The sequence below is a fragment of the Capsella rubella genome, unplaced genomic scaffold, assembly GCF_000375325.1.
Source record: "Capsella rubella cultivar Monte Gargano unplaced genomic scaffold, Caprub1_0 scaffold_5, whole genome shotgun sequence".
Taxonomy (NCBI): Eukaryota; Viridiplantae; Streptophyta; class Magnoliopsida; order Brassicales; family Brassicaceae; genus Capsella; species Capsella rubella.
In genome coordinates, this window is record NW_006238919.1 from 9440035 (window position 1) to 9459720 (window position 19686).

A 19686-nucleotide genomic window follows, 5' to 3' on the forward strand; every position below is an offset into this window, starting at 1 on the left:
TATTACTTTCGTATAGTAGACAAAGTCATGGGATTAGATTGAGAGAAGAAAAAAATAAGAGAGTAAAAAATCATTTTCTTTATAAACTTTTGGGCCATATTTACAATTATTATATTTTAAATTAATAATAAATAAAAAAAGAAGAGCGGACGCCAAAAAGAAAATGAAATAGAGTTTAATAGGCATCTTTAGGTTACAGGGATAATTTTTTTCTCTTTCCTGCTTCTTCTCTCTTCTCTCTATCTCCTCTCTCTCTCTCTCTCTCTCTCCCATTCTCAATTGTATTCTCTTTTGGTTTATTTGGGGAGCTAAAAAAAATACAGAGAGAAATCGCCATATAAATCCACTTTCTTCTTCAACCCGAAATTAAAGGAAACCTCTTTTCTCTTTTTTTAGCTTTTTCTTCACCGGTGAAATCTCCCTTCTCTCTCTCTCTCTCACTAGTGTTGTTGTTGTTGTTGTTGTTTTTACAAACAGCTCCGGGCTCTCTTAACAGGTTCCCCTCCGCCTTGGTTTGATTCTGTTTCTGCCCTTTTTGGGTTTACTTGGATATCAACCTTCAGATTGACGGAACCCTACTTCTCCTTGTTTTGATTTTCGTTTCAGAAGCGGCGAAGCCTCCATTGATTTGGTTTTCCCGGCAGCTCTCTTCTTTTTGATTCCGGAGGAGGCCTTATCTCGTTTTTGTGTTTTTTTTTGGGTTTTCTACGGTCGCAAGGGACGGGACTCTGGAGTTGGGTTCAAGGGTTACTCTTATGCGATTCTTCTGGATAACTTGATGCCGCAGGATCACGCATCGTGGGATCGGAAAGAGCTCTTGAGGCAGAGGAAACACGACAGGCCTGAGCAATCTTTTGATTCGCCTTTTAGATGGAGGGATTCGCCTACTACTCCTTCTTCTCACCATGTCCCCAGGGAGTTTTCACGGTGGGGAGGATCTGGAGACTTCCGCAGGCCTTCTTGTAAGACCCCTACCCTACCCTCTCTTTCTTTTTCTTCTCTCTAATTAGGGCTTTGAATCCGCCGGCTCCGTTTTTGGTTGAGTCTATTTCTATGGATTCCTTAGATATTTACTTTCCTATTTTTATTTTTTAATAACCCTTCGAGTTATGTTTTTCTGGGTTTTGATTTAGAGGCAAATCCTTGTTCCCTAGATTGAGGTCCTACTGTTTCATGATAGTTTAGGGTTTTTTTGGAGCATTATCACAGCTCTGAGGATTGACAGGAAGTGAGTTGATGAGGTTGCTCTTGAAAGGAGCAATTTTCAATACTCAGGTAGATATAGTTTGATAGCGAGAGGACTTTGTAGCTTCAATTTTGTGTTTGTGTTTTGTTCAATGAATCTTTAAAGAGCCTAACATCGGGACTGTTGTTAGTTTTAGTTTTACATGTTATAGATTTGGATGAAGATAGGTCATGCTCTTGCGGTTTTTTAAGTATATGATGTTTTCTATTAGTTTTGAAACCCCTGTGTTAGCTTAGTTGCATTTTTTTTCTCCTAAATTTGATTTCTTGTAACCATGATCCTGAGTTTTAACTGCCTTTTAGAGAATCTTATGCTACATGTTTTGCCAGCAGTAAAAGGACAAAATTTGTGGAGAGATGCCTTTTTTTTTTTTTGCAAGTTATGTATTTGGATGTACATAGGTCTTGCCTTAGTTTGTGTTTCTCATATTCCTTTTTTGTCATATTTTTCCTGAAGGTCACGGTAAGCAGGGTGGACGGCACCAGTTTGTGGAGGAGGGTAGTCATGGATACACATCTTCTCGATCCAGTGCCCGGATTTTTGAAAACGACTACTATAGGCCATCTGCATCACGTGGAGACTGGAGATATACCAGGAACTGTAGGGATGATAGAGCTTCTGTAAGCCAGAAGGAATGGAAATGCAATACATGGGATATGAGCAACGGATCTTCCAGAAGTTTTGAGAGGCCATTTGGAATTAGAAATGGCCGAAGATCAGTTGATGAAAGACCCCTACATGCTTCTGATACTCATACTACCATGGTGAACTCTTTGGATCCAACCAACTCCGCTCATCAGCCAGACACTGAGATCTGTACCCCAGTACGGTCACTCAAATTTAAAAATGAGCAGAAATTTTCAGATCAAAGGCTATCACTTCCTTCAGATCCTCATTCTGACTGTGTTAGATTGTTTGAACGACCTTCTTCGGAGAACAATTATGGCAATAAGATTTGTTCTCCAGCAAAGCAATGCAATGATTTGATGTATGGTCGAAGAATAGCAAATGATAATTCATTAGATCCTCCAATCCTCAATGCAGATCTGGAGGGGACTTGGGAACAGCTTCACATGAAAGACCCACAAGAAGATAATAAGTTACATGGTATCACTGATTTAGATGATGCCAGGAAATGTGCAAAGGAGAGTTCTCTGGGAGCAATTGGGAAACTTCCATTGTGGAACAGTTCTGGGAGTTTTGCATCTCAGAGTTCAGGTTTTAGTCATTCAAGTAGCTTAAAAAGCGTAGGGGCTGTTGATTCCACCGATCGGAAAACTGAGGTTCTTCCTAAAATTGCTACTGTGGCTCAGTCTTCTTCAGGTGATGCTACCCCCTGTGCCACAACTACTCATCTGTTTGAGGAGATGAGTTCTAGAAAGAAACAACGTCTTGGGTGGGGTGAGGGACTGGCGAAATATGAGAAAAAGAAAGTTGATGTTAACACAAATGAAGATGGAACGACGTTGTTGGAAAACGGTTTGGATGAACAGCATTCTTTGAACAAGAATATTGCTGATAAAAGTCCTACAGCAGCCATTCTTCCAGATTATGGTTCCCCTACCACTCCATCCTCTGTAGCTTGCAGTTCATCACCAGGTATACATTTTGTTAATATGTCCCTCTGTGTGCTATTCTATGTTTTATTTGGAGTTACCTGCATTATAATCCTATTAGTTGAAGTTCTTCCATTATGTATCTGCTATTGTAAAACTGCTTTCCCTCTCTCTTTCTACCATGTGTTCCACTTATATTTTTTATACTCCTTATATTCTGTAGGGAACAATGTAACTCATATTTTTGTTGTGTGTGTCTGCAGGGTTTGCAGATAAATCATCTGCGAAGGCTGCTATAGCTGCTAGTGATGTCAGCAACATGTGCCGTTCACCCAGTCCCGTTTCTAGTATTCATCTTGAACGATTTCCAGTCAATATAGATGAGCTCGATAACATCTCTATGGAGCGTTTCGGCTGTTTGCTCAATGAATTGCTTTGTACTGATGAGCCTGGTACAGGGGATTCCAGTTCTGTCCAATTGACATCGATGAACAGATTACTTGCCTGGAAAAGTGAAATTTTGAAAGCTGTGGAAATGACTGAATCGGAAATTGATCTCCTTGAAAACAAACATAGGACGCTAAAGCTTGAAGGTGGAAGACACTGCCATGTTGGATCCAGTTCATACTTTTGTGAGGGTGATGCAGATGTGCCCAAGGAGCAGGAAGCTTCTTGTATTTTGGGTCCTAAGGCAGCAGCTACCCCTGTAGCCGAAGCACTGGTGAGATCCCCTGTTCATCAGTCAAGTTTAGCCAAGGTTTCTGTGGATGTTTGTGAAGATAATACTCAAGAAGTTAAGTCTCTGTCCCAGTCTTTTGCCACTGTCGAAAGCAATGAAGATATACTGCCCAAACTGTCTATGAAGGCTGTTACTTCTTCCAAAGAGATTAGCACACCTGCTTTTGTCAATCAGGAAACTGTGGAGCTCTCTTTTGCTGATGATAGCATGGCCTCCAATGAAGACCTCCTCTGTGCTAAGTTATTATCTTCCAATAAGAAATATGCCTGTGAATCATCTGGAGTATTCAATGAATTACTTCCAAGAGACTGTTCGTTTGATGAGTCAAGATATTTTGGCATATGTCAAATGCAGTTCGATTCTCATGTCAAAGAAAAACTTGCAGATAGGGTAGAGCTTTTGCGAGCTAGGGAGAAAATTTTGCTCCTTCAGTTTAAAGCGTTTCAGCTCTCATGGAAGAAAGATTTGGATCAGCTAGCTTTGACAAAGTACCAATCAAAGTCCAGCAGAAAATCAGACCTCTATCCGAATGCAAAGAATGGAGGGTATCTGAAGCTTCCCCAACCTGTACGCCTGAGGTTCTCTTCTTCAGGTAAAGTTCTCAAAACTTTTTTTTTCTCTCTTCTTTTAATTCTGGTATTTTAAGCTTTTTGTGGGATAAAATTTGGTTTTTATAATGTCATAGTAAGGTGTCAGTCTTAGTATGTCCTTTAGAACATTTAACTTTGTGCTTTTTTTTTTTCTTTTTTTTGAGGTGAGTATTGACTTAGTTTTAAGGTCCTAAAATGTGTGATTTTCTAAGAAAGCATCTAGAACTCTTGAGAACTATTTGATACAGTCGATTGAACCAGGCTGCAATATGTTCTCTGGGTTCTAGAGTGGAAATAATTCTTTATTTGCAATCTAAGTTTGCTAATGTGTTTGATGGATAATGATAATACTGTATTAATTTAGTTTAGACATTGGCTTTTATTCTAATATTATCTCCAGTGTAATATCATTTTAAGATCTCGCTTGTATAACTAGGAGGTGTAGTCAAGCAGATGCTTATTTATTTATTTATTTATCAGCTGCCTTTTGAGGCAGTTAGAAAGTATCTCGATACATAGGAGATGATTGCCGCATAAAATTTATTCATCGAATTTTGAAGTTAATAATTGTTTTACTCTACATTTGCAGCTCCAAGAAGGGATAGTGTAGTCCCCACAACAGAGCTTGTAAGTTATATGGAAAAGCTACTTCTGGGTACCAATCTAAAGCCTTACAGAGATATTTTGAGAATGCCTGCTATGATGTTGGATGAGAGAGAGAGGGTGATGTCGAGGTTTATCTCTAGCAATGGACTTGTTGAAGATCCATGTGATGTTGAGAAGGAAAGAACAATGATTAATCCTTGGACATCAGAGGAGAAAGAGATTTTTCTGAGTATGCTGGCAATTCATGGGAAGGATTTCAAGAAGATTGCTTCATATCTTACCGAAAAGACAACTGCGGATTGTATTGATTACTACTACAAAAATCACAAGTCTGATTGTTTTGGGAAAATAAAGAAGCAGCGTGCTTATGGTAAGGAAGGGAAGCACACCTACATGTTGGCGCCACGAAAAAAGTGGAAACGTGAGATGGGGGCTGCCTCTCTTGATATTTTAGGGGCTGTCTCCATTATAGCAGCAAACGCGGGGAAGGTTGCGTCAACCAGGCAGATCTCTTCCAAAAGGATCACACTTCGAGGTTGCAGTAGTTCTAATTCATTGCAGCATGATGGAAATAACTCTGAAGGGTGCTCCTACAGTTTTGATTTCCCTCGTAAGAGAACTGTTGGTGCAGATGTTTTAGCTGTTGGTCCTTTGTCATCAGAGCAAATAAATTCTTGTTTAAGGACTTCCGTGAGCTCTAGAGAGAGGTGTATGGATCATCTGAAGTTTAATCCTGTCGTTAAGAAACCTCGGATATCTCATACTCTACATAATGAGAACAGCAATGAAGAAGATGACTCATGCTCGGAAGAAAGCTGTGGGGAAACGGGTCCTATTCATTGGACAGATGATGAGAGATCTGCCTTTATACAGGGGTTTTCGTTGTTTGGCAAGAATTTTGCTTCAATATCGAGGTATGTCGGAACAAGGTCTCCTGATCAGTGTAGGGTTTTCTTTAGCAAAGTTCGGAAATGTCTTGGGTTGGAATTTATACAGTCTGGATCTGGAAATTTAAGCACATCTGTTAGTGTTGACAATGGCAATGAAGGTGGTGGAAGCGATTTGGAAGATCCTTGCCCTATGGAGAGTAACTCTGGTATATGCAATAATGGAGTTTGTGCCAAGATGGACATAAATTCTCCTACGTCACCTTTTAATATGAATCAGGACGGTGCTAATCATTCCGGATCTGCAAATGTGAAAGCCGACCTTAGTAGATCAGAACAAGAAAATGGGCTGACATATATACATTTGAAAGATGGTAGGAATCTCGTGAGCAATGCATATATCAAAGGTGATTTACCGGGTCTAGTTTCAGAATCTTGCAGAGATTTGGTAGACATTAATACTGTTGAGAACCAATCCCAGGCTGCCGGGAAAAGCAAGAGTAGTGATCTACTGTCAATGGAAATTGATGAGGGTGTTTTAACATCTGTCGCTGTATCTTCTGAGCCCTTATATTGTGGCCTAAGTGTTCTTTCCAATGTTATTGTGGAAACCCCTACCGAAAGCTCACAAATGGGCTCAGGAGATCAAGGTGCTGCTACGATGCTTAAACTTAATTCAAAGAATCAGGATGGTGTGATGCAAGCTGCAAACAGAACCAAAAATCCTGGCCTTGATCCTGAAAGTGCACCTTCAGGTTTCAAGTACCCTGAGTGTCTGCACCATGTTCCAATTGAGGTGTGTACGGAAAACCCTATAGGTGTCAGTGTACCACGAGGAAATCCAAATTGTCATACAGAGGCCAAGTCTGGAAATTCTCTTGTTGGACAAGCTGTTGAAACACATGGCTTGGGTTGGCAATTTTCCAAGGAAAATCTGGAATTGAATGGGAGGCTTCAGGTTATAGGCCATGTAAACCCTGAGCAGAATGGTCAACTAAATTCAATCAATGCAGAATCTTGTCAAATTCCCCAGAGATCAGTCACCCAAGATCCGAGCAGGATAAGTAGGTCAAAATCTGATTTGATTGTGAAAACACAACGTACAGGTGAAGGTTTCTCACTCAACAAGTGTACTAGTTCAGCTCCTAATTCTCTGACAGTATCCCATAAAGAGGGCAGATCTGGTCATATCAGGAGCCATTCGTTTAGTTTGTCTGATACTGAGAGACTCGACAAGAATGGAGATGTGAAGTTGTTTGGTACCGTACTTACTGCTGATGAGAATGGAATAAAACAAAAACACAATCCTGGCGGAAGTGTCAGGTCATCATCAACCTTAAGCAGAGACCATGATACAAGACATCATTACATTAATCAGCAACACCTTCAGAATGTTCCTATTACGAGTTACGGTTTTTGGGATGGCAACAGAATACAAACCGGGCTCACATCTTTGCCAGAGTCGGCCAAGTTGCTTGCAAGTTGCCCTGAAGCATTTTCCACGCATCTTAAGCAGCAAGTTGGTAGTAACAAAGAGATTCGGCGGGATGTTAATGGTGGTGGAATTTTGAGCTTTGGGAAGCATAACGAAGATAGAGCAGAGGCCTCAAGTGCAAAGGATGGAGGTAACATAGGAGGGGTAAATGGTGTAGCAGAGGCAGCCACGTGATTTAAAAGCTTCTTAGGGTCATGATTAGTTTGTTTTGGAGGATTGGCATATTCTTTGTTTGTCCATCCTATCTGTATTATATCTCTTTAACATCTTTTTCTTTTAATTTAGAATGTCAGTTAATATAGGCATTTTTTTTTTTGGTTCAGCTTAAGTTAGGTGCCTGCAGAAAATTCATAGCTGATGGTTGTATTTGTAATATTACTGATAATAACAGAGAGAGCTAAGAGCTAAGAGCAAAGTAGCTCTTAGCTCTCTGTATGTTTTTCAAGAAGGATAACACTTGATGAACAAGGATGTCTAATGTTGTACAGTAAAGAACTAATTCAACTTAACTTGCTGGAGGATAAGCCTTTTTCCTCAGCCTCAGAGCTTGTTTGGAGAATTGGTGGTAGCGGGGCTACAATTTTTACTACCTGCAGAATGGTAAGGACATGAACAATCGGATGGTTTTAAACATAAAAACTGAGATCTGGTAAAAAGCTTGTCCACTTTTGCAAAGATACCAACAGATCCTGACCACTGAGGCTTTAAGTATGATCTACAAGAGTTACCTGATGAGTGTTCAACAGGTTAAGTAGGTCTACTTGATGAGCATGCAGATAATATCCACAATCCCCAGGAACAGGCTGATTTGGCCGTCTGTAACCCCTGCAATGTAATTCAGCCATAGTGCATTTATCATTTCAATACCATTACGACACCAGCCATATCAGATAACAGCATCTTACAGACCAATCTATACTCCATATGAAACTACCTATTAGATTGCATCGTACTACATTGGTCAGCTCGAATATTGCTCATTTTCCAAAGACTGTACATCAAATGGAATATAGAAAATGTATTTAAAGAATATAAGTAGGAAGAAAAGTGATCCAAGTTCATACCCATCTTCGGCAAAGGCAGCATCATCAGCCACAAGATCTGTATCAAAGCACTTTGGTTGTCCGCCTGCAACATACAGAGGGTCACCTGCAATGTCATCAGAGTAAGCTACCAGTTTCTAAGTTTCATGTTTGCTGACATGCACTGAGATCCTACTAACATTATGTGTAGCAAAAGTCATCCTAGACTATGCTATAAGCATCTCATGTCCAAGACTATGCCACAAGCATCTCATATCCTAGACTGCAACTATATGTAATATGGCTTACAATTGTAACTAGTTGAATCATCAAGTGGGAGTAAGGCCTGTTATCTATCAAAGACCACTCTAGCCTTTCAAAGCTACGAATCCAATTTTACTTATTTATTACAATGAAGGACCATAAATCCACAAAATACCAGCTCAAAACGTGTGGTAGACCTGACGGAAACAAAAGTTTTTACCTATCAAAGGATGGCCGATGTATGCAAGATGAATCCGGATTTGATGTGGTCTTCCAGATTGTATTTCTACCTATTTTGCATAGAAACAGGTGACTGTGGGAACTTTGTTTTGGTCTTACTATCTTATTCACTTTCTACTTTATCGTTCTGTGATATATGATATTAGACATAAGATGGAACAGAAGAAAACCTTAACTAGCGTGCAACTTTTTTCCCTGTCCCTCTCCAGAACTACTACTTTGCTGAAAGCAGGTTTGCCTGACAAAAAGAAAAAACTAGGTAAGAAAACAAAAAGCGCTATAGTGAGAACAAATTATATTTAGCGAGGATTGTCCTGTTGCTCTAGTTAATGGTATAATATAGTAGAACTAACCTTCCGGGGAAGCAACATATAATCCTTTTGCAACCCCAGGATATCGAACTACTCCGATAGGCTGTTGGATTACTACCTTCAAAATGTAAAATAAAGAAGGTGCATGTCCACAGATGCTATCTCAGTTGCATATTTAGGTATATTCAAAATGAATTCTCAGCGCAAACTATATTATGGCCTTGCCTCGTCTTCTTCAACTATACCATCTGCCAGTGCTCGATATATCTTTGAAAGTTTTCTTCCGGTTCCACAATCTTGATCCAGGTTACTGTACGAATAAAAACTTTAGTCCCTAAGAACGTAGTGAGAAAACCATATAGATTAGACCAAGGATCTTTTTAAGAATGAGCTGGGACAAAATTAAGCCAAAAATGATGTTTGAACTCACCCAGACCCGACAAGAGATGTTCCCTCAGCAAAATAAGCTGCCAGTTTCGTTTTTGCAAGTTTTGTCTTGGCGCAGAGAAGTATACCTAAGAAAAAAAACCATCCGCTCAAATAAATGAAGTAAATTGAAAACCACATATCTTACCAACTTTCTAGTAGAAAGATATCAATGTAGAGAAGCTTTCACGATGGTTTAACTGACAAGTTCAGCGAATAGTGCAACACTTATTGAGGTGCCGATAATACTAGCATCTTAGCTGGTCTAATGAAAATTCTAGAGACTAACCTGATGTTCCTCTACCTAGTCGATGTACAGGGACAGGGTGTGATTCAGGAGATCCCGTAGAAAAATCTTTTTTACCAAACCACCACTGCAACTGCGTCAACAAAGTCCGTTGCTGGAAAAGTCCTCCTGGCAATACTTGAAGTCCAGAAGGCTTGTTCAAAGCGATCTGCATTATACGAAATCGACCAAATATACACACATCATTGCAAGTTGAGAACAAAGCTAAGACAGCAAAATGATATTACAATACCAAACTTAATCTGGAATTCCCAATCAACAATGAAAGATGTCATTTAGTATAGAGCAGAATATAAAATGCACACCAAAAGAAAAGCAAACAGGAAGCTGCATAGGTTTGTTACTTGTATATATCAGCAAACAAAGGAAACAACTTTCAAAAACTCGATAAGAGTCTTCTATGTTTTGTTCAGAGCGGGGTAGTTACCAAATCATCGTCTTCATACAAAATTTCTAGAGAGTATGGCGTGTCAGGTTCCTTCCAAGGAAGCCTATGGTAAACTAACTTCGAACCACTCCTGAGACAGAAACAAAGATGAAACACCTTTAACAAAAGCTAAACAACTCGTAAGTGTTCAAATCAATGTAGTAAGAAAAAAGAACTTGTTAGCTGAACCTAAGAACTGTTTTGGGATCTTTCACAACTTCCCCATCAATTTGTATCTGCAAATACGAGAAATGGAATCACAAACTCTCCAGACTCAAGCGAGAAATTTCCGTGAAAATGTGTGATAAAGAGCAAACCTGTCCGTTCTGGATTCGTTGAATCCACCTGGAAAATAAAGAAACTTAAAGAATGAAACGTAAACACAACATTGAAGACAAAGAGTAGAGGAAGAAGATTAAAACCCAAGCAATGGAGCTGAGCTCTTGTATTTTGTGAAGTAGAAATCTGACACCGTCGTTAACTCTGTATCACAAAAATCCCACAATTTCAAAAAAAAAAACAATCAAAGTTTTAGTATCCTGAAGCAATAGTGTCAGACCTGACTCAGAAGATGAGACGACATCCTTGTATTCCAAACCGTCGTTGTGCTCGGGCCATGGCAATCCGATACGTTGCTGCGGCGGCGACGGCGACATCATAACCGGGACCAACGGTGTGAGATTTTTCTTTTAGCTTTTACGTCTTTACAAATCAAACGAAATCAAAAACCCAAAAATTGAAGGATTATTTATTGAACCAAACCGAAACAGACCAATCCTAACCTTATAATCACATCTCATATACTCAAACTCGGTTTATTCAAATCTTTTGATAAACCAAATTTCAAGAGCTTTTTTAACCTTTTAGCTTATGACTTATTATGAGTATAAAAAAGAACACTGAAATTTTTTTTGGTTGGATAGTATACTCGAATCCAATTCTTCATATAACCTTTTTACTTTGTTGGTGAAAAGTTTCTTATAGCACAAGTAAAGCCACAACTTTTAATAAAACATAACTAGAATAGACTTGTTAAAATTGTGAAAGGTTTAAGGCATACTATTGAACGAACCTTTCATTTCTTATTATAGTCATGAAGAGCAGTTACCATTAAAGTAACTAACTAGGCTCAAACCTTTACTTGAAAATTCGATATTATTAATCCAAAACCTGAAACCCCCTTTTTGACAAAACCTACTAATCCTGTGGGGCTTTCTTGTACTCAGGCTTCAGCTCATAAGTTCCTTGGTTGCTCCCTTTGTTGTTGTATATGCAAAGATCTCTCAGCAAGTCTTTCAGGAATTGCTGCGCCAGCCAAAATCCACATTCGATACCATTACTCATTAGCACAGAAACTGTGATTGTTTAGTATTTGCTTTTTTCTTTCTCTTTTGAATCTCTCAATCAAGAACTATACAAAATGTCTGCAATTTCCTTCTACTTACCTCTGGTTGGTCCGTTTCCTGAATGAGCTGCCTCAGAGTCCAATTTGATTGTCTTTCAAATAGATTAAACATGACCTCCTCCATCTCTCTACGGTCCCTTCTTGTTCTCTTCATTTCCGATGTCCTATTTGTCAATTTCTTCTTTTCCTGATACAAAAATCAATGACTTGTAAAAAATTCAAGATCCTTAGCAACAGTAATGTGTGTATCTTAGTTGGGAAAGATAAGTACAGGAGCCGCGGTTGGGATAATCATTCCTGGCATTGGCCTCATATGCATTCCTCTGGCATTATCAATGACCTGGTCAAGAAACCAGAAACATGATCATGGAAAAATGCACAAGAGGTTTTGTTTGAAACTCCAAGTCGCCACATTTGATTTTTAACCATCTTTACAACAACCTGGATCTGTCTATTTTTGCCCATATACTTGTTTGTTCTTTCACGGCACAATCTCCCATAGCTCTCGATGTTCTCGTTATAAGGCCTCATATCAAATTTGTGCTTAATCCTCCCTTCTACTGACATCTTTCCTACAAAAGAACATTGTTGAATAAAATCTACACAACTGTCAAACAAAATTTGTAAATGAACAGACCCAAGGATCCGAAATCTTACTAATGTAACTACAACAACAAAGTTATGAGAATGCCAATTATTCAATGCAATCCACATTTCTAACTAACGTAACTCGAGATTCATGCCATAGATGAACAAACCGTTGTAATATAATTTCGGAATACAGTAATGTGTGGAGAAGTGTTCTACTTACCATCTGAAGATTCACAGAAAACACTCATGGGGACGAAATCTTTAGACATATCTAAGGTGTAACGCCTTGGCATGTTTCCAGATTCAGCTCGAGCTAATTCCATAACGAACTGTGAAGCCAAAGAGTAACATGTTTTACACACAGTTTAAGTGACTTGCAAGAAAGTTCACATAGAGCAAACTCAAAAATTACTAAAGACAGCATCTAGAGGCAACAGAGAAGATCTCTAAGTAGCAGAAATGGGTTTTTTTATCACTAACCCAAATCTCAAATTCCAGAGAATTCTATGTTACTGACCTCTGATCAAAGTGAGGACCACTCTATATCTCCAAACACAGGAAAAATAAAAGCAAGTTTCTTAGAGGATGAAATTTTCAAAAATGGTAAAACAAATCCCCGAATAGAGTAATCACCCCAATACCCCATTGTTGAGGAAGAATTAACAAACGAGATACGCATGCAGTGATGATAGAAATGGGCAGGAGGGGAAATGCAAAGACGAAAACATACTTTGGTCTCTTCGTCTTCGTGAGCGATAGGATCGACGCTGAGGATGATTTTGGCGTCAGGACGGTACGGATCGTCAGGAATAGGAAGAGATTGGAGAGAACGAGCGACGAGAGAAGGAGCTTTCATCAGCAACATCGATCTCTCTGCCAAACCCGTTTCCAAAGCCTCATTCTCAATCTTCTTTACCTTAAATTCTACCTTCACATCTTCCATTTCTCAGACTCTGACAGAGATTAAGAGACGATAGAAACAGAGGAGCTTTTATATACTAACTTAAAGCTTCCCCAGTTATTGCAAAATTTAATTATTAATTAATCTCTCTTTACGTAATCATAAATAAACCAAATTGAATCACAAAGGCAAACGCTTTATTTATAGATTGCATTTGTCAATGTTTAAGTACTTAGTAGAATCCAGACACTAGAGAACGACTACTACAAAAACGTATATACAAAGGAGATTCATCTCATTGAAGATTTTTCTGTTTTCAGGTCTTGTGTCCTCAGAAAGCAATTGTGGATCACGAGCGTGACCGCTTCGAGTTTCGCTCAGCTAACTTGGTGGTCGCATTTCGTTTGTTTGAACCCTCTTTCTTTGTCTCTTCCTCTTTCTTCTTCTTTATTGTATTCTCCAACGCATCCTTCACAAAGAACTTTAGCCTCCATAGTGTTGGTTCGTCCTGCATACAAATAAAAAAAAAAAGCTAAGAAAAACGAAAGAGACTCGTGTTCGAACCAGAAAACACTAATGACGGTGGCTTTTTTAGTAAGAGATTTTTACCAGTCCGTCCATCTCAATATTCACTTCTTCTGCTCTAGATTGGAAGCTCGGGTCAGCTTGAGCAACTATAGCCAACACTTTCTGTAGATCTTCCGGAGACAGTTTCAACAATCCCAACCCAATATTACGCTTCTCCTCAGTTGTGATTTTTCTGTTAAAATCGGTACTGAGTAAAAATGACATATTTACCAGAGAACCGAAAATAAATCAAATTTACTGAGTAATTAGGCCAACCTGCATCTTTCCACAACTTTACGCATTAGCTTCTCCAGCTCGTCATTAGCATGGCAAATCTGGACAGCAATATATGGGTTTATTAGTAAAGAGGTTAAAAATACAAAAAGGTTACTGATATCTGAAAAAATTAACCTCATTGCTCAAGTCTCTAGTTGTTTTGATATGAGATGCTTCTTTTGCTAGCAGCGCCTCTGTTGCTGCTTGCTTCTCCTCTTCCTCCCGTATTTTCTCCTGTAATCAATTATGTTAGGAACTTGGCGAACATAAAAAACCTTGGTGCTAACCTAAATGAAGATAATATGGTGAGAAAGATAATAACATATTAATGTTACCTCTTCTTGGACCTTTGGAAGAAACTGTACCCATTTCTCCTCAAACTTTTCTAGTAACTTTTTTGCCATAGAGAAAACATCACTCGTTTCTTCATTATAATTCATAGCGTTCTCAAATACTAACCGCATATCGGCATATATTTGCATAACATGTTTGTACCCAGTACCATCCTTAGCCTCCATTTGATTCTTTATTGTGCTGAAGTCCATAGGCTTGTCAATAACCTACAATCAGATCAAACATGTAATAAACAGACCCCCTTACAGAACAAAAGACAATCTCATAGCATGGAATGTAGACCGAGGAAAAACACTTCACAAAATCTTAAACATATTCACAGAGCAAAACATAGTAGTTTATTTTTGATAGAATGTGTGCACAAGTTCAACCTGCATTGATCACTAGCTTTCTCTACAGTTTCTCATTAACAGTAGACTTAGTCAAGTAACTGGTTTCTAGTTCATCCTAACAAAATATCTGAACACAGATATCTTATACGAGAATAATAGATACATGGTGGCTAAGACAGAAATTTTATAGAGCGTCTTACCATACCTAAGATACCCCCACGATATTTTGGTTACTCTAATAGGCAAAAGCTATCTAGTCAGATGTACACTGCTATACCTTAAGAATATATTAATAAAGAAAGGTGAAATTGTGGTAGCTCTAACATGCAAACAAGGTTTGTTTAATCAATTGTAAAGTCAAATCATATGTTGTACCAAAAGAAGATCAAAAGGTGAATTTTGGTAGCTGTAATAAGCAAAATGGCATTTTAGTGAGCTTGAACAAGAGAAGAAATCAACAAAGAAATTTGAAAGCTGAGACGAAAAACGTTACCTCAAAGTAGTCATGCAAACCAAGACCTTCTACATTGACAGGATGCATAAATGGCCATGCACACTTATGCTGAGTTATCTGAAAGAAACAAAAAAAACTCAAACCAATAATTTAAAAAATCTTCCTGAATACATAAACGCCAAGATCAATTCAGGTGTAAAGATGATTTTACCTGACGGAAGATAGTTCCGAACTGACGCATAAGGTCCTGCATTCTTTTAGCAGCAACAGCTTCTCTACGAGCCGCCTCTTGTTGAATCTTCCGAATCCCCACAACTTGCCTCCCTTTATCTGCATCTTTACCGCTAGAGCCAGAGTTTGAGACACCAATGCTCGAGTAAAACTCCTCTACTTCTTTCAATTTGTCCTCAAGCTGCAATGAGAAACCATTAACCATCCACTGAATCAACATCACAAATCTATCTATGACTATGTCTCATCAAAATCAATCCAAAGCATAAAAAAAAAAAAAAAAAAACAGACCAGTGATATGAAACTTATTGTGCAGAATAGTCACACTAGATACTGTAAAACATGGATTCAAAGCTTAACAAACAGAGCAGGAAGAAGGAATCATAACGATGTAATAAACCAAATTGAGTATCAACGAAGACAATGCTATAGATGTGACATCAGGAGCGAAATAACACAAAGCCAAGAATTATTGAGATTATATATTGTATCTAGAATCAAAGCTGTAAAAGAGAACACTATATTACCGAATCAACCCAATTGATAACCTCATCGAGGCGCTGCTTGATACACTCAGCCTCGACAGGGAGCGCCTGAAAATCTCCGCCGGAGATTTGACCTAACTCTGGCACTGAATCAGCCATAGTTTTGCAGGTTCTCTTCTCTCTCACTGTGGAGTCAAGGACCAACGAACCAGAGAAAAATCCTCGCAAGAATTATGCCAAAATTGAAACAGAAATTTGCCAATAATATGTTGAATTGAACTACTTGTCGTTTATTATATTGCAAAACGACATATTGTGGTGAACTTGATAAGCACGCTGAGTCAAAAATATAAATTAAAGGAAAAATAAAAATAATAAAAAATCAACGGGGCGTTCCGAGAATTGAACTCGGGACCTCTCGCACCCTAAGCGAGAATCATACCACTAGACCAAACGCCCTTATTGGTTACATGTAGATATTTATAATATTTCTAATTCGTGCCTTGGAAATTAGGATATGCAATCCAGTTAGTCCAACCAGCCAGATAAAATTCAGTTCAGGTTATAGAAACATCAAAAAACATGTCTTACAAATCCATTAATACAGAAAAAAAAAAACTTAAAGTACACATTTCTCATATCATAGGCCAATTTAAGTTAGTTTATGTACTTGATTATATTAAACTCGGATAAAGGGATAAAGTAGTTTTATAGTCCAACCACCGACACACTTAATAAACGTGCAGTCCAGTCCATTCACTTCTTCTTCTTCTTCAATATCCATGCCGTCATATCTCAAACTCGAGTCATATAATTATAAACCAAAGAAGACGAAGAACGTAACAGAAGAACACAATAATACAATGTTTTTGTGTTTAAAAGCTGGAATATTAAATTCTAGTTTGAGATATGATTGGCATGTCAATTCAATTTTGAAACCTACCAAAGCACTCAAAAACAAATACCAGTTCGTTACACAAGGGACACTTGAAGTTGAAAGCAACCTCCCAATAAACACAAGTGTTATTAAAACTAATAAAACTTTTTACTAGTTTTATAGAATAGTCCAACTAAGAAGAAAAGGTCTATTTTATACTTTTTATATATAACCCTTTTGTCACGGGCACTGTTTCATTCCCTTGGACCCCTTCTTCTTCAAGATCTGTTTCTTCCTTCTTTTTCTCTACCAGATTTTTTGTACCACACCAGACAGATCCCTTCACTTCCATATCCTTTTTATCTTCCTTTGTCTGAACCCTTACAAAAGACTCTCTCTCACTTTCATCTCTTTTGGAGACATTTTAGAGTTTTTTTTTGTTTTTTTTTTTTATTAGTTTTGGATTTCTCTTCCGGGTTTTTCAATAATTGTCACTTCCCCAAGTGTAAGTACGCCGTACGCGTGCATACTACGCAGTTACACAAGTGTCTATGTGTGTTTCTGTGCCTTTAACTGCATTTCTTAAAACTGAATTTATTTCTCTCTCAGATTCTTGAGTTTTTTTTATCTACAGAGAGGAACATCTTCAAAGTTTGGTTTTTTCTCCGAGTTTTTTTGTCCTTCAAAAAAAACTTTGGTTGCTCTCTCTGTTCAAGAAGATCCTAGCTTGATTTATAATTTGTGAGTTCTATACATTCCATTTAAAAGCTCGGATTTTTTATGTATTCCTGAATTTAAGTTGTATCAATCAATGTTTCCTCTAATGCTCTAGATTCAGGTTAAAATATTAAGTCTTGATGTTCTTAGGTTTATCTCAACAATGTATATCAATATGGGTCATGAATTTTCTTACATTTGCAGATAAATTTGAAAAGAAGAAACTAAAAAATGGGTAAGAGTTGGTTTTCAGCTGTGAAGAAAGCCTTTAGTCCTGAACCTAAACAAAAGAAAGAACAGGTATTTTGATTCTTCATATTAGATTCTTCACATTTTGTTGTTGTTGTTTACATCCATAAAGACAAATGTACCTTTGATGTAATTGTAAAATTGACACTGCAAATGGTATATGTTTTTACTCTATTAGAAGCCACATAAAGCCAAGAAATGGTTTGGTAAATCCAAGAAGTTGGATGTTACCAATTCTGGTCAAGCAGATTCCTCTCGTGCTGTCAAAGACGCTAAACTAAAGGAGATTGAGGAGCAACAGAGCAGACATGCTTACTCTGTCGCTATTGCTACTGCTGCAGCTGCAGAGGCAGCCGTTGCAGCTGCTCAAGCTGCTGCTGAAGTTGTTCGTCTCTCTGCATTGCCACGTTTCCCTGGAAAATCAAAAGAAGAGATCGCAGCTATCAAGATTCAGACAACATTTAGAGGATACATGGTAACGTTTTCTCTTCAACACTTTTTCCAAGTTTAGCAACTGTAAGAAGTTCATACTTGTTGGTTACCTTTTTTCAGGCAAGAAGAGCATTGCGTGCGCTGAGAGGACTTGTGAGGCTAAAATCTTTAGTTCAGGGGAAATGTGTGAAACGTCAAGCCACATCAACATTGCAGAGCATGCAAACTCTAGCTAGACTACAATATCAGATTCGTGACCGGAGGCTTCAGTTGTCAGAGGATAAGCAGGCTTTTACTCGGCAGCTCCAACAAAAGCACAATAAAGACTTTAATAAGGTAAGCAAAACCCCTGCAATATGTTATAGATTTTTTTTACAAACTTTACTTTTTCTTGATTCACATTGTGTTCTTGGTTTCGAAGTAGCCTGAGAAGAGTAGAGTTTGTTTCTTGCTAAAAACTTTAACGATTAGTACTACACTTTGTGAAATAGCTTGGAGAAAATTGGGATGATAGTACACTGTCGCGGGAGAAAGTTGAAGCAAACATGTTGAACAAGCAAGTAGCAACAATGAGAAGAGAAAAAGCGCTTGCATATGCATATACTCATCAGGTATCAAACTAGTGTTCTATCTTACTGATCTAGTCTGTCTCTACACCAGAATAATAATGAATCTCAAAATGGTGAAAACTGTAAAAATGCAGAATACATGGAAAAACTCAACTAAATTGGGTTCTCAGACATTCATGGACCCTAACAATCCACATTGGGGTTGGAGTTGGCTAGAACGTTGGATGGCTGCTCGACCAAACGAAAACCAGTCAGTCACACCAGACAATGCTGACAAAAACTCTTCTGTGAAGAGTGTAGCAAGCCGTGCCATGTCTGAGATGGTTCCACGGGGTAAAAACCTTTCACCAAGAGGAAAGACACCAAATAGCCGAAGAGGATCAAGCCCGAGAGTGAAGCGAGCCCCAAGTGAAGACTCAACGAGCGTGTTGAGTATCCAGTCAGAACAACCTTGCAACCGTAGGCATAGCACTTGTGGATCAGTTCCATCAACTCGAGACGATGAAAGCTTCACCAGTAGTTTCTCCCAGTCAGTTCCAGGCTACATGGCGCCTACACAAGCGGCCAAAGCAAGAGCTCGGTTCTCAAACCTTAGTCCTCTAAGCTCCGAGAAGACAGCGAAAAAGCGACTTTCCTTCTCGGCATCTCCCAAGACTGTAAGGCGGTTTTCAGGTCCTCCGAAGCTGGAAAGCAATGTTACCAAGAAAGATGCTACTCTTGCTTAAGCAGGAGCTTTTTTCAGAGGAACAACGGTGATACATAGTTTATATCTGACGTTTTGTTGATTAGGCAAAAGTCTGGTGCAGAGGTGAATTCAGAGAAGATTCTGTTATGTCTTTGTTTATAACTATTTGGCTTTATTTTTGACTTCTACAAACTTAACTATTTATTTGATTTTTTTCAATTGGTTAACATCTGAGTATGCCTGTAACTTTGAGAGGACAAGTATAACCAAGATTGATGATTTGCCAAATAATTCATTGGTTCTTTCATAAGTATTAATGTCAAGATTCTTTACTCCATTATTAAAGCCATAAACGAATGTGTATTTATTTAAATACAATTAAGATTTGTTGCTGATGCCAAAGTAAGCTAAAACATAGAACCAGTACTTACACTTAATGGGTTAT

The 19686-nt window shown here is 38.4% G+C and overlaps 5 protein-coding genes and 1 non-coding gene across 10 annotated transcripts; 2 read left to right on the forward strand and 4 right to left on the reverse strand.

Moving 5' to 3' along the window:
• Positions 1 to 237: 237 nt before the first annotated feature.
• Positions 238 to 7567, forward strand: LOC17885771. The gene is made up of 5 exons (XM_006290425.2): positions 238 to 496; positions 607 to 962; positions 1703 to 2845; positions 3066 to 4133; positions 4721 to 7567. Exons 2-5 carry the CDS (start codon positions 779 to 781, stop codon positions 7291 to 7293), a joined length of 4968 nt encoding a protein of 1655 aa, XP_006290487.1. The 5' UTR covers positions 238 to 496; positions 607 to 778; the 3' UTR covers positions 7294 to 7567.
• Positions 7467 to 10998, reverse strand: LOC17885732 (RNA pseudouridine synthase 5). 4 transcript variants are annotated; one of them, XM_023782208.1, is made up of 14 exons: positions 10676 to 10997; positions 10539 to 10599; positions 10434 to 10461; positions 10306 to 10352; positions 10117 to 10207; positions 9672 to 9837; positions 9387 to 9471; positions 9182 to 9266; positions 8999 to 9074; positions 8816 to 8883; positions 8626 to 8695; positions 8184 to 8247; positions 7848 to 7944; positions 7467 to 7709 (listed from the first exon to the last, which is right to left on the reverse strand). In XM_023782208.1, the coding sequence occupies exons 1-14, from the start codon at positions 10773 to 10775 to the stop codon at positions 7620 to 7622; spliced, it is 1128 nt and encodes a 375-aa protein (XP_023637976.1). In that variant the 5' UTR covers positions 10776 to 10997; the 3' UTR covers positions 7467 to 7619. The 4 variants fall into 4 exon arrangements, with proteins under 4 accessions (XP_023637976.1, XP_006291291.1, XP_023637978.1 ...); XM_006291229.2 differs by having other exon boundaries at positions 8184 to 8268; positions 10676 to 10992; XM_023782210.1 differs by lacking the exon at positions 8626 to 8695 and having other exon boundaries at positions 7619 to 7709; positions 8184 to 8268.
• A 120-nt stretch (positions 10999 to 11118) lies between these two features.
• Positions 11119 to 13113, reverse strand: LOC17885432 (general transcription factor IIF subunit 2). Its single transcript, XM_006292502.2, has 6 exons — positions 12843 to 13113; positions 12333 to 12441; positions 11963 to 12093; positions 11793 to 11861; positions 11562 to 11708; positions 11119 to 11421 (listed from the first exon to the last, which is right to left on the reverse strand). The coding sequence occupies exons 1-6, from the start codon at positions 13053 to 13055 to the stop codon at positions 11314 to 11316; spliced, it is 777 nt and encodes a 258-aa protein (XP_006292564.1). The 5' UTR covers positions 13056 to 13113; the 3' UTR covers positions 11119 to 11313.
• Positions 13114 to 13188: 75 nt separating this feature from the next.
• On the reverse strand, positions 13189 to 15957 carry LOC17885224 (transcription factor GTE6). The gene is made up of 8 exons (XM_006291302.2): positions 15755 to 15957; positions 15208 to 15408; positions 15036 to 15113; positions 14192 to 14416; positions 13992 to 14090; positions 13857 to 13915; positions 13623 to 13773; positions 13189 to 13521 (listed from the first exon to the last, which is right to left on the reverse strand). The coding sequence occupies exons 1-8, from the start codon at positions 15869 to 15871 to the stop codon at positions 13363 to 13365; spliced, it is 1089 nt and encodes a 362-aa protein (XP_006291364.1). The 5' UTR covers positions 15872 to 15957; the 3' UTR covers positions 13189 to 13362.
• Positions 15958 to 16099: 142 nt separating this feature from the next.
• Positions 16100 to 16171, reverse strand: TRNAP-AGG. Its single transcript has one exon. It is a non-coding gene; the product is annotated as a tRNA-Pro (tRNA).
• Positions 16172 to 16844: 673 nt separating this feature from the next.
• LOC17887013 (protein IQ-DOMAIN 1) lies at positions 16845 to 19551 on the forward strand. 2 transcript variants are annotated; one of them, XM_023782523.1, is made up of 7 exons: positions 16845 to 17142; positions 17224 to 17330; positions 17511 to 17606; positions 17734 to 18030; positions 18108 to 18323; positions 18479 to 18598; positions 18691 to 19551. In XM_023782523.1, exons 3-7 carry the CDS (start codon positions 17538 to 17540, stop codon positions 19279 to 19281), a joined length of 1293 nt encoding a protein of 430 aa, XP_023638291.1. In that variant the 5' UTR covers positions 16845 to 17142; positions 17224 to 17330; positions 17511 to 17537; the 3' UTR covers positions 19282 to 19551. The 2 variants fall into 2 exon arrangements, with proteins under 2 accessions (XP_023638291.1, XP_006291176.1); XM_006291114.2 differs by having other exon boundaries at positions 16845 to 17094.
• The last annotated feature ends 135 nt before the right edge of the window (positions 19552 to 19686 follow it).

Coding starts and splice junctions, on each gene's coding strand:
- LOC17885771 (XM_006290425.2), top strand. CDS start 779: ATGCCGCAGGATCACGCATCGTGGGATCGGAAAGAGCTCTTGAGGCAG. Junction 963..1,702: donor AGACTTCCGCAGGCCTTCTT/GTAAGACCCCTA, acceptor TTTTTCCTGAAG/GTCACGGTAAGCAGGGTGGA. Junction 2,846..3,065: donor AGCTTGCAGTTCATCACCAG/GTATACATTTTG, acceptor GTGTGTCTGCAG/GGTTTGCAGATAAATCATCT.
- LOC17885732 (XM_006291229.2), bottom strand. CDS start 10,775: ATGATGTCGCCGTCGCCGCCGCAGCAACGTATCGGATTGCCATGGCCC. Junction 9,075..9,181: donor GTATAGTTGAAGAAGACGAG/GCAAGGCCATAA, acceptor TACATTTTGAAG/GTAGTAATCCAACAGCCTAT. Junction 7,710..7,847: donor ACCTGTTGAACACTCATCAG/GTAACTCTTGTA, acceptor ACCATTCTGCAG/GTAGTAAAAATTGTAGCCCC.
- LOC17885432 (XM_006292502.2), bottom strand. CDS start 13,055: ATGGAAGATGTGAAGGTAGAATTTAAGGTAAAGAAGATTGAGAATGAG. Junction 12,442..12,842: donor ACGAAGACGAAGAGACCAAA/GTATGTTTTCGT, acceptor TTGGCTTCACAG/TTCGTTATGGAATTAGCTCG. Junction 11,709..11,792: donor TTATCCCAACCGCGGCTCCT/GTACTTATCTTT, acceptor TTTTTGTATCAG/GAAAAGAAGAAATTGACAAA.
- LOC17885224 (XM_006291302.2), bottom strand. CDS start 15,871: ATGGCTGATTCAGTGCCAGAGTTAGGTCAAATCTCCGGCGGAGATTTT. Junction 15,114..15,207: donor TCGGAACTATCTTCCGTCAG/GTAAAATCATCT, acceptor TGTTTCTTTCAG/ATAACTCAGCATAAGTGTGC. Junction 13,522..13,622: donor ATATTGAGATGGACGGACTG/GTAAAAATCTCT, acceptor ATTTGTATGCAG/GACGAACCAACACTATGGAG.
- LOC17887013 (XM_023782523.1), top strand. CDS start 17,538: ATGGGTAAGAGTTGGTTTTCAGCTGTGAAGAAAGCCTTTAGTCCTGAA. Junction 17,607..17,733: donor CTAAACAAAAGAAAGAACAG/GTATTTTGATTC, acceptor TTACTCTATTAG/AAGCCACATAAAGCCAAGAA. Junction 18,324..18,478: donor ACAATAAAGACTTTAATAAG/GTAAGCAAAACC, acceptor TTTGTGAAATAG/CTTGGAGAAAATTGGGATGA.